At 34.7% G+C, this 13,020-nt stretch overlaps 1 protein-coding gene across 1 annotated transcript in view; it reads right to left on the bottom strand.

The window, feature by feature from the left end:
• Positions 1–13,020, bottom strand: part of LOC148947084 (roundabout homolog 2-like) — a 150,849-nt gene that overhangs the window by 6,919 nt on the left and 130,910 nt on the right. The window contains exon 4 of the mRNA XM_089096507.1: positions 2,692–2,733. Within this exon, the coding sequence (XP_088952633.1) occupies positions 2,692–2,733 (42 nt within the window). The remainder of the gene's footprint in view (positions 1–2,691; positions 2,734–13,020) is intronic.

Below are 13,020 nucleotides of genomic sequence, written 5' to 3'. Positions count from 1 at the left end.
CAAAGTCTCTTCGTCATACAAGACTAACTCGGGCAACATAATCCTATCTAAGAGCGGAACTCGCACTTAGCCTCGAGCACTTGGCATTTCAATGACAAGCCTCTTTAGTGAGGGCTTTGAATTTCAGATTTCAGTCCCAGACCTCTATACATATCTTCTCGGAGACTTAAAAGACAGTTTGAACTTCTTCTTAGAGAGAAATGAAAATAGATGTGGCTTATTAAGTCTTCCGGGGTGAAAGAGTATTACTTGACCATTTAGATAAGATAAGATAATATTTATTTTCAGAAGCCTATCACAAACTCTAAGAGAGTCGAATTCGCTTCATATGTCTAATAAAAAAAGGTAAAACAAGAAACAAACGAGAGAACACGACAAAAGTTAAAATCAATCAAGCATAAAAATGGTCAATAAAAATTTAACACAGATTAATGAAATATATCACTTAAAAAATCTGTGTCCAAGAACTAAGATGAACTTTGTACGATTTCATCGTAGAAAGAACCAACTGACACCCCAAAGAACGGGAAAAGATGAATCGATTGTAAGAGATTTTTGGTGAAAGGGATCTGTTTCCCAGAGGTATTGTCTATGGATTCTTTCGGGTACTCATCTGACGACCGTATTTCAAACAATAATTTGTACAAAAAATATGGTTATATCCCGCTTTCTAGGGCTATAATGAGAAAAAGATTGAGATGGCTAGGACACGTTCTGGGGATGAAGGATGATAGATTGCCAAAGATCGTCCTTTTCGGGCAACCATCTAGGGCCAAACAAATACCAGGTCATCTCAAAAAAGAGTGGGAGGAGGTCACACAGAAGGACTTAATGGAAAATCAAACCTCTGAGCAGGATGTAAAGAGGGAGTATGCACTTTGAATAGAACGGGATGGAGGAGTAGCGTGCATAGCTGTGTTGGCCTCCGGCGGCTTGATGATACACTGAGTTGTTAGTTGTAGTAGTAGATTGTAAGGGCTTCTTAAAATGATTATTATCGGGAGGAAGACCAGCGACGTAAAATTTTTTAAATACTCTTTTAAAGTATTTATAAATAATTCTTAACAACTTTTTAATTATTAATATACATGAATACTGTAAAATAAATACATCGTATAAAAGGAATATGTGAATACATCCTAGGCACATAAAATTATTTTTACAAAGTTTAGTAAGGCGTATGCATAATGAGCATTTCTGTAATATCCAAAAATTGTTTAGCATTTTCTAGTGCATTTCTAAATCTCTCAATCTTCCTCTATGAGCTGGTGAGATACTGAATAAATATCTAAAATTTGCATTTCACAACAAAAAATGCCTTGACAACTTAAGCTGAAATTTCAAACCAAACACAAATTTCTCACGGAAAACCTTGCACAGCTGATAATGGAACATATATTTTTTCTCTTTGCCTGGAAGATTCTAACAAAATGCTCAGAGACTAAAACATGACTGCTCGATTTTGTACTATTGTTAAGAAAAATCTAAAGTATTTCTAGTTAAAAAAGAAAACTACTTTACATTTATATTGATTTCATAAACAATAGAAATTCCTCATTTACACAAATCGTCTAGATTATTAAAATTCAGGGCGCCAAAATACATGCTGAAAGTAATTAAATGCTAGGCTAAATAAATTTTTTTCCGAATTCTGATTTAGATTTGTTTTAAAATTTTAATTAAATTTAGTTTAAAAACTTAATCCGACCAAAAATTCGTCCTGGCAGGATATTTTCACGTCTAACTAAATTTCTTCAGTCGTTGGATACTTTCGGTCCACCCCATCTATTCAGTCTAAAACATTCTCCCTTTTTACAGCTTTTTACAGCCCTTTTTACTAGCGTAGATTTTATTTGCGATTTAAACTCCTCTTAGGAGAGAAATAAAAACAAAAACAAAACGATATTTTTTAACAAATAAAAACAAAAACGATCTATTTTCAATTCACAAAGGGCTAATTTCAATCTTTCCTGGTCAACAAGGCTGTGCTTGAGCAGTTTCACAAAGACAATACATAAAAGGGGGACGGCTTTGGTACTTGTTTCTTAGAAATACACCAAGAAGTTCATAACGACGACACTTCTTGTTTCTTAACCGAAAATGCCGTAATTGAGTGAGTCATAATGTGGCTGTGATAACTTCAAACAATGTCTACTGGACGAAACTTTTAATTTTAATCCAGAGAATGGGAAACTTAAAGAGTCGGATCTTAGGCGATTTAACATGGAAAAATAGGAATTAAAACTATTAGCTTCAAGTACAGACACGGTTGTATTCAGGGGGTGGGGGAGGGTACCGGGTTCAACCCCTCCCCCCCCAACATGTCCGACACGTAAAAATGTAACAAATATGCATAAAACAAATTTTGATCGTTTTTTAAGTTTTTTTATAACCATCCCCCCCTCCAAAAAAAATCGCGGATATGCCCTTGATTAAATCGTGGATATGTCCTTAGTTACAGTGTAGCGTATGGCGATTTAGAACGACATACATTTTTCAAAAGAAACTAGATATTTCAATAAAAAATAATCTGCAATGCGATAGAACTAAAGCAAAAACTCATGGTTTAAATTGTTTTGGTCCCTGACAACAACAACAACATAAGCGAATACAGTTGTAATAAATATTTAAATAACAATTGCTATAATATCTAAAACGTTATTGGCTACCGGGTAACGGACCACTACTTACTAGTCATATACTGTACAAAATCGTTCACACGGCTTAACAATCCTGATAGCACCAAAAAAAGAAAAAAAGATTAGACCATGTTGTATTAAAAATATAGTCAAAGTAGCAAAAAATAAGGAAGGTATCTGCTCGAACTGAATCTGACAGGATGACAGAAAAAAGAAGAAACCGGGTTTCTCCAAACCATGCAGCATATAGAATGAGAATCTAGATGCACATCTAAAAACATGATTAAATAAAAAAAACAGTTTTTTTTTAACTGAAAGTAAGGAACGACGTTAAAACTTAAAACGAGCAGAAATTATTCCGTATATGAAAGGGGCTGTCCCCTCCTCAACGCCTCGCTCTTTACGCTAAAGTTTGACTTGGTCTCACAACTCTATTTTTTTAAACAATAAAAAACTTTACTATAAAGAGCCAGGCGTTGAGGAGGAGACAGCATTTTTCATATACGGAATAATTTCTGTTCGTTTTAAGTTTTAACGTCGTTCCTTACTTTCAGTTAAAAAAGCTTGTTTTTTTTAATTTAATTTTGAACGTTTTTGAATTAATGCAGGTTTTGATTTTGGTTCACCGTACATGAATAATTAAAACAAAATTTGCATATTAATTTTACTTTTATTTGGTTAAATGGCTTTCTCGAAACTTGTTTAATTTTATTTACGAACGTTTTTATTAGTAATAAATATACGTAACTTACGTATATTTAGAGGGTTTGTCCCCTAGTCAATACCTTGCTCTTTACGCAAAAGTTCCAATTTTGTTCCAATTCTTTAAAAATGACCCCTTAATCACAAAGGCCGTTAATTAGAATAAATAGCTCATATGAAAGTACTAAAAAATCTTTAGCATAAAGTGCGAGGTATTGACTAGGGGGTGAACCGAATCATATGCGTATTATTTTCTGTTCGTTTTAAGTTTCGATGTTGCTCCTTACTTTCAGTTGAAAAACTTTTATATTTAAACTTTTTATTTTTATATTTTTATATTTAATTTCTGATCTTTTTTTTAAATAATGCTGGGAAATCCGGCACCCCTTCATAGCAATATCCCTTTCCCCATGAAAACTTCCTTCATGGAAAGATCCTCCCACATTACCCCCCCCCCAACTACCAGAAAAAAATCCCCCCTGAAAACGTCTGTATACTTCCCAATAACCAATACTATATGTTAACATTGGGTAAAGTTCATAACTTTCAGCCCTCCCCCGGGGACTTCGGGGGATTAAATCATCCTAAAAGACATAGTTATCATATTTTCGACCATGCTGAACAAAATGGCTATCTCAAAATTTTGATCGGGTGACTTTGGGAAACAAATGAGCGTGGGAGGGGCCTAGTTGCCCTCCATTTTTTTGTTCACTTAAAAAGGGCATTAGAACTTTTAATTTCCGTTCTAATGAGCCCTCCCGCGATATTCTAGGACCACTGGATCGATAAGATTACACCCTGGAAAAAAAAAAACAAAGAAAAAAAAAAACAAATAAACACGCATCCGTGATCGTTCTCCTTGCAAAAAATGCCAAATTCCACATTTTTGTTGATAGGAGCTTGAAACCTCTACAGTAGGGTTCACTTATACGATGAATGTGATTGTGTGATTTTCATTAAGGTTCTATAACTTTTAAGGGGTCTTTCCCCCTTTTTTCCAAAATCAGCCAAATTTTCTCAGGCGCGTAACTTTTAATGGGTAGGACCATTAATGGGTATGAAACTTATATATTTGAAATCAGCATTAAAATTTGATTCTTTTGATGTATCTATTGGTATCAAAATCCCGTTTTCTACAGTTTCGGTTACCATTGAGCCGGGTCGCTCCTTACTTACAGTTCGTTACCACGAACTGTTTGAAAATTCAGCATCTAGCAAAACCTGAAATTCAAAGGAGCTATACACAATGCATCTTCTCTTAAGCGGCGTTAAAATGCAAGTCCAGACTTCCATGCGTAGACACGCATGCTTGGTCGTGTACTTGCTTAAGCATAGAAGTCCAGCCAAACATACACGTGAACGCCCCTCTTGAGCGCAAATGATAATTATAGTGACAAAAAAAGCTTCCTAATTGGTAGAGTCTAAAATCTTGGGTACAGAGCTCCAGATCCTAAATCTCGATGCTTAGCTGCAAGGCCGTATCAAGGGACGGGGAGGAGGATAAGGGGTTTGAACCCCCTCCCCTCGGAAATGTTTGTCCGACTCGTAAAAACGTAACAAAAATGAATATACACATTTTTTTGCTTTTTTTGAAGTTTTTGTGAACCCCCTAAAAAATCCTTTTACAACCCCCTCCCCCCGAAAAAATCCTGGATACGGCCCTGCTTAGCTGTAAGTTATTCCAGCTAAGCACCGATTTTACATTTGAACGGAAACTGCCTGGACCAGTGGTTAAAACAACATAAAGAGGTGTAAACACCACTTTATGGGATTTAGAGTGTTGCAAATGCCGCATATTTGGTACATATAAATTCATTTATGAACTGTTCACAGTCTAAACAGAACCAGTTGATAGAGCAAAACTCATGATTTAACTAAAAATGTTACTGAAGTTTTGCATTGTTGTATCTTCACAGTCTTTCCATGGTTATTGAAACAGATTTTTGCGTAGGCAAAAATATTAGGTGATAGTCGATATAACGGGGTTTGTAAAGAGAGATTACAAGGAAATACTAATAGATTTAAATAATGTAACTGGTTCACTGGAAAACACCTCTACCAAGTGGTTAAGCAGAAGAATTGCAACGAATCTCCCTTTAGCACTCGATATCGGTTGATCATTCCTCGTATTTACACTGCATCATCTATTTGTAAAATCATAAAGAACATTTTTGCACACTAAACAGAGCCAATCCATCGAGGCATATTCTCTTAAAATGCCATGGATATAAAAAAATTACTTTTCTGACGTATTCCCCCGCCCCCCAAAAAATCCTGCTGATATGCCTGGTTTATGCAATAAGGTACCCTGTCTCTATGACCGATTAAATAAAAAAAAACATATTTTTTAAACTGAAATAAGGAGCGACAATAAAGCTTAAAACGAAAAGAAATTATTCCGTATATGAAAGGGGCGATCCGCTCCTCAAAGCCTCGCTCTTTACGCTACAGTTTTTTATTGTTTTAAAAAATATATTTGTCAGACAGAGTCAGACTTTAGCGTAAAGAGCGAGGCCTTGAGGAGGGGACTGCCCCTTTCATATACGGAATAATTTCTGTTCGTTTTAAGTTTTAATGTCGCTCCTTACTTTCAGTTTAAAAAACTTGTTTTTTTTTTAATTTAATTTCTGATCGTTTTTTAGTTAATGCAGCTTTTATTTTGGCTCACCGTCATTGAATAAGTAAACAAAATTTGCATAAGAATTTTACTCTTCTTTTGCTAAATGGATATCTTTACAAATTAACTTACGTAACTAACTTCTATATTCGTATATTTTTCTTCTGGCAAAAAATACAAAGTTGCAGATTTTTGCAGATATGAGCTTGAAGCCTATGCAATAGGGTTTTCTGATGCGCTGAACTGACGTTGTGATTTTCATTAAAATTCTTTCACTTGTAGGGGATATTTCCCTCCTCTTTAAAAAATCGAGTAAATTTTCTGAGGCTCGTTGCCGTTGATGAGTAATACTAAACTTAATAAAATTTATATATTTAGGATCAACGTTATGAACACATTCTTTTGATACATTTATTGACATTAAAATTTCATTTTTAAAAGTTTCGATTACTAGTTAGCCGCGTCGCTTGTTTTTTTTTTATTACATATACGTTATTACGTATATGAGGGGGTTATCACCTAAGTCAATATAACGCTCTTTGCGTTAAAAGTAAAAAAAAAAATTGATTCACAAACCCCTGAATCACAAAGGCCGTTGAATTAGAATAGATAGCTCTTTTGAAAGCACTAAAAAAAAACGGTAGCGTAAAGAGCGAGGTATTTAATTGGGGGAGAACCCCCTCACATACGTAATAATTTCTGTTCGTTTTAAGTTTTAATGGTGCTCCTTACTTTCAGTTGAAAAAACTTTTTTTTTTTTATTTAATTTCTGATCGTTTTTTAAATAATGCTTGGAAATCCAGCGCCTCCTTCATAGAAATGTCCCTTACCCCAAAGAAACATCCTCCACGGAAAGATTCTCCAGAGTAACCCGCTTCTCTAGCCCCCCCCTCCAGAAAAAAAGCCTTCCTGAAAATGTCTGTATACTTCCCAATAACCAATAAATAATGCTGGCAAGTCGGGCGCCCCCTTCATGGCAATTTTCCTTCCCCCATGAAAACTTCCTTCATGGACAGATCCTAAAACATAACCCCTGACCCACCCTTCCCTCCCATTACCAGAAAAAAACCCTCCTGAAAACTTCTGTATACTTCCCAATAACCAATACTATATGTTAACATTGGGTAAAGTTCATAACTTTTAGCCCTCCCCCTGGGGCCTTCGGGGAATTAAGTCATCCTAAAAGACATATTTATCATATTTTTGACCATGCTGAACAAAATGGCCATCTCAAAATTTTGATCAGGTGACTTTGGGGAAAAATAAGCGTGGGAGGGGGCCTAGTTGCCCTCCATTTTTTTGTTCACTTAAAAAGAGCACTAAAACTTTTAATTTCCGTTCCAATTTCCGTTCCACGATATTCTAGGACCACTGGGTCGATACGATCACTCTGAAAAAAAAAAAAAAAAAAAAAAAAAAAAAAAAAAGCATCCGTGATCTTTCTTCTGGCAAAAAAAAATGCAAAATTCCACATTTTTGTGGATATGAGCTTGAAAACTCTACAGTAAGGTTCTCTAATACGCAGAATATGATGGTGTGATTTTCATTAAGGCTCTATAACTTTTAGGGGTTCTTTCCCCCTTTTTTTGAAAATCAGCCAAATTTTCTCAGGCGCGTAACTTTTGATGGGTAGCACTAAATTTGATGAAAGTTATATATTTGAAATCAGCATTGAAATCTGATTCTTTTGATGTATCTTTTGGTATCAAAAACCCGTTTTCTAGAGTTTCGGTTACCATTGAGCCGGGTTGCTCCTTACTTACAGTTCGTTACCACGAACTGTTTGATAAGAGGGAGCTTACCAGCAGGGTTGCCGACATTTTAGTCCATGAATGTGTCCTAAGCATCCAAAAATGTGTCCATCGTCAAATCTCAAAAATAGAAGTTTTTTTTTTTTTTTTTTAATCAGTTGCATTATCGACCAAAAGACGCTTTGTACACCCCTTTCAAAGGGACCAGTTAAACTTAAATATGATGAAAACGAAAAAAGTGCATATAAAACATTCATTCACAATGATTAAGTGTGAAAGCACGAAACTACATGTAAATCCCTTACTTTGGAGAAAATCCTTTAATTACGACATCTCTGGCAAACCCTGGATGCTCAAAAAAAAAAAAAAAAATACTACCGAGAAAAGTATCACTTTGGTCAAAAGATACAAATTTTTAACCAAAACATATAAACAGTAGGGAAATGTTTCATTTTGTGTCATAAATTTACATAATGTGTCCTTTTATGTTCTCAATTTCTAAAACGTGTCACTTTTCTACCCTTTCATGTCATTCTTTTCCCGGCACATAGGAATGTGTCCTTTAGATATAAAATGTTTCAAGTTGGCAACCCTGTTTACCCACTATTTTTTCCTCATATAAACTCGTATAATGCAATGGGAAATTACTATTTTTTCTGATTTATTTGTAATTAAATATTGATTCAGGTACAAGTATTTATTAAATCAAAGGAATGAAATAAAATTAAATAGCCTAAAAGAGGCTAACAGAAAATGGAAATACGCAAAGTAAAGCAGAATGACAAATCAATTAAATTAAATAGCCATAAAAACCAAATTTTCTAAATCGCGTTTTAAATTTCAACCAATGCTTTTAAACTTGATTCGAACTTTGCCTTGTGATGTTCATAAAATTCGCTGGTTTTTGACATTTGGGCCAATTTACGATACCTTCCCCCATACCCAAATAAATGTGTTTACATGCCATACTCATCTGTTACTCCTTTTGGATTTACAATTTTCCGGCACTAAAATATTTCAATTATACCCGTGTAAAGTTTGAGCTTAATTTGTGTTGGGAGGGAAATGCGAAGTGTTGCAGCTAACCTTTAGCGAGCTTGGCCAAAAAATATTTTGCAAAGCAATCTTTCGATTTTACTTCCCCATTATTAATTAAACGCTGTAGTCGTCAATACCTTCAAGCTTTTAAAATCGTTCGTCCCAACCAAAATATCCCTTCACAAAATAAACTTGATGCAAATTCATTAAAGACGTCAAAACACGACGTTTCTTCCTGAATTCCACGATTTCCTAACGCCTAACCAACGTTGTTACTTTAAGCATCACGATATATGCAAACCACAGTTTATAGAATTATCCAGTAAGTTTATCGCAGATCATTTCTGGTCTTCATTCTCGGTACGAACAAAAAGCTCCTCCCACTTCTTTCTGCATTAGCGGGTTAGTCTGTTTCCGTCAATCAATGAGAAATGGTTACAAAGTGCATTATTCGTAATAGCGGGTTTCCACTTGTTTCGTGTCCAAGAGAAATCTGACTTGTCTACCCGTGAAAAGATCTAATGCCGCTTATGTTTCTATCTGCAGAAACGTTCTCTGGAGCACTCGCACCTTGGTCCGGGTTTTTATAATGGGTGAGATGGGGTATGATCATACTGCTAATTCTATAAACTGTGATGCAAACTAACATTATGTTACTTCGCCTCAAAACAGAAAATTCGTGATTTATTTCCTGTAGTAGCCTATCACGGAATCTAGAGGTGTATAAATGCTAGAATTTAGGACCATCTGGAAGTGCGATATTTTACATCCAAATCAATGTAAAACCAGAAAGGCAACAGAAATGGCAACGTCTTGTATGACCTCGATAATAAAAAAAAGCTTTTGATAAAAATCTTAGGGTATATGGCAACACAGTTTATTTTTGGATCTGTTTAAGAGCAATATTTTCAAGAAAAATGATGATACCTTACAGACATTTCATTAGATCCAATCAATTTTGTTGCTTTTGAAAATACATGGCATACACAAGCTAATGCTATTGCCCCAAAACAAAATGTGTAATTTTCCTACTTAAATGAACCTCTGAATAATGAGTTAGATAATAATTCTCGTTCTTTTTATGGCTAAAAGGTAAGGCTTTGCTATAAATTTGCACGTCTTAATTTGGATCACTTGAGCCTTTAACTGAACTATAGTTGACTTCATCAAATATTTAGATAAAGTGTTGTCTCCAATTTGTAAAAAAAATTGAAAGAAAAATTAGACGTCCAAGTAACTAGCCATGAAATATATCAAGGCTGAATTGGGGGGGGGTGGGTCTTTACTCCCCTAAAATTTTTGTCCGGCTCGTAAATCATGGATACATCTTCGCCCCTGTTCTACTTGAAAATTGAACTGTATGAATAATTTTCCGTCCTATTATTATTGGGAGTAATCAACAAAAATCTGCAAACCGAAACAAAATAACATGCAAAAAATGGACAGGCTATCTGTTTACTCTATTCTGGCAACTAGACATGCCATAAAGATACAAATGAACAAGAAACAGGTAAAATTCGAAAAAAGGAGGTAATTAAAGGATAAAAGGGAAAAGCCTGAAGGAAAAGAAAAAAGTAAAAAAATCATGTCTCTTTAATATATCAGATAACGTTACTATTGAACATATAATAAAACATTAAATACTATTTTAATTTAAGTTGAGTTTCCATCATCTCACTTTCCAAAGATTTAAACTCAAAAGGTAATTATATAAATGCAACCGCCATAATCACAAATTAACCAACCGCTTATTATTCCAAATAAAAATTATTTCAATTCACCATGACCAAGGACAATTGTTTTTTATAGTAGGTCTACGCTGACCCCATTAAATTGAATATTTTTATAATGACCTAGATGTACAGTGTCTCCATGTTTAGTACCACCCTTCAAAGTCCAAGATTTTCTTACCTCCTTTCCACTAAACAGAAAAAAAAAAAAAAAAAAAAAAAAAAAAAAAAAAAATTGTAGCTGGTGTCTTTGTATGTATTGTAGTATGTTTTAATCGCACCTGTCTATGCACGACTAAAATAAGAGCGGTCTAGAACTGAAATTTCTTCCAATCCAAATAGCAAAAGTAGTATATTTTTCCCCATATCGCCTCCGCTTTTATTCTAAAAAGAAACTTCCATAATTGCAATCCAATGAAGATAAACTTAGTCGAGCAATATCAGGTCAAGAAAGCTAGCACAAGGAAATTGCTTTTCTCTGTTAGAAAAACTGTGAAACTCCTCTTAGAAAAATGAGATCCATTTCGAATTTTAAATGGGAAAGGAAAGAATGAAAGAAGAAAATAGAGAAATGAATAATATTAGATGGAATTTTCTCATCCAAATAATTATTTGATTACCCTCTAATAGAGCATTAGACAATAAACTTTACACAATTGCAAAGGGAAATTCAAGAACATGAGAAAAGAACTAGACTAAAACTCCTTAAAAAAAGTATAAAAAACTAACATTAAAAATTTAATTTTAGTTTGCAATGTTAGTTAGCAAACAGAGCATTTACCAATAAATTCGCCAGTTTGAAAATTATAAAAAGAAGAGCATTGGAACACTCGGAAAAGGAATTTTTTGTGGCAATGAAATCGTTGGGAGAACGGAGAAAAAGACTTTTGGAAGGCTGTCACTTGACGTACATGACGATGCATGATACAAAAAAGCTGAACGCATTAATTGCGAATTGTTTTTGGAATGGTACTGCAGCCCGAAGGTAAAAGCACCATACCTCCCGGAAGATGCGTAGCTAAAACTGTTCCAAATCTTGATCGATATTCCGGTAAAGCTTCATTTATAATGAGATTTAACTAACAGCGATTTTAGCTAGCGCTAATTTGAGCCAATTAGATTTTTCATAGAATTTCTTAATGGGCTGAAAATTTTTATAAAAATTCTGGTTTGCTTAAATTAGCGCTAGCTAAATCTCAGCATTAGTAAAATTTTATAGTAAATGAGACAAACGGCTTTAGCTCCGTGGTTCCGAACTTGGGGTGCATGCCCCGCTGGTGGGCCATGGCAATATTTTGGTGGGTCATGGGGAGGACGTGCACCCTTCGGCTGACTGTACTTTACAGCCTTAAATTTTAAAAAAAACGTCGATGTGAATGAGGTCACATTCAAATGCATTTAAATAGTAAAAAATATACATGATAGCATTGCAATGACGCTTTATATAAAAGGTGTTCAGACAGTATTTTCATTAGTATAAAACATGTCTAGAGGATAACCAGAGGGTGACAAAATTTAAATATCACGGGGGGGGGCATCATGATTTTAGAAATACCTAGTACAGGGATTACCCAAAATCAGTTAGGAACTACTGGTCTAGCTAGACTTTATTCAACATATGCCACCACTCCAGTTTTTATTTATCAGAGTTGTGGTCACTTTTTAGTCCTCAAAATATGTAAGGTATGCGACTTTTGTATTTTTTTTTGTATTATTATTGTTTTTGCTTGGGTGATATAGAAGCCGTAGGACTGTTCATAAGGTTAGTGCTAATTATATTTTTATGTATTTTGAAAATAGAATTTAAATTTAAAATATGAAAATTATTTACAATTAGGTCCTTATCACTATAGATTGTTTTGATGCATTAGCTTTTAAAGTTTTGTCGTAAGAAATACTTATTTATTTATTCTTTTATTTTACTTTTCTTTCTATTGTTCCACTTCTCCTGTTATAGTGTGTTACAAATAAATTAATATTATTTTGATTACTGTAAAGGCTGTATAAAAATGTATTTGCAACGAAATTTCTCATTGTCAACCATTGTCAAGAGCAGAAGAATGAGATAATTTGTTCATATTACGAGGTGGCCAAAACAGTAATCGACCGGCCAGTCCCTTAAATTTTAGCCCCATCCACCAACTGAAAGAAACGCCAATGTTAGATTAAATTCAGGTATGCAACAGTTAGACTCAAAGGCTCTCGTGGGAGTCCAGAAATACAGAGGTAAAGGGAACAAATTCTGGATTTGAATAATCTGTCCCCTCTCACAAGACTAAAGATATTGGTTGAATATGACCCAGCAAATCCCTGGCGCCGACTTGGGCTGAAGTGCCAGTATCTGGTCTCAGGTACAAGTAACACATGCGCATAGCCGATGGACGGGATTGAGAGCCCGTCCACTTCCACTTTTCTTCTGATAGCCCTCATGTCGAAACTAAGGGGAAAACACTAATAGGCCTACATCCATTAATCAAGAAATTTAAAAACAACTGTTCTGCGATTACCACACCTAGAAACTTCCTTTATCTCCAAGCGATCAG

Source organism: Artemia sp. Qi Xiang Cuo, chromosome 11 (genome assembly GCF_049724085.1).
Source record: "Artemia sp. Qi Xiang Cuo chromosome 11, ASM4972408v1, whole genome shotgun sequence".
Taxonomy (NCBI): domain Eukaryota; kingdom Metazoa; phylum Arthropoda; class Branchiopoda; order Anostraca; family Artemiidae; genus Artemia; species Artemia sp. Qi Xiang Cuo.
Note: the sequence above shows the minus strand (reverse complement) of the source record. Positions and strands in the feature narration are given on the sequence as shown.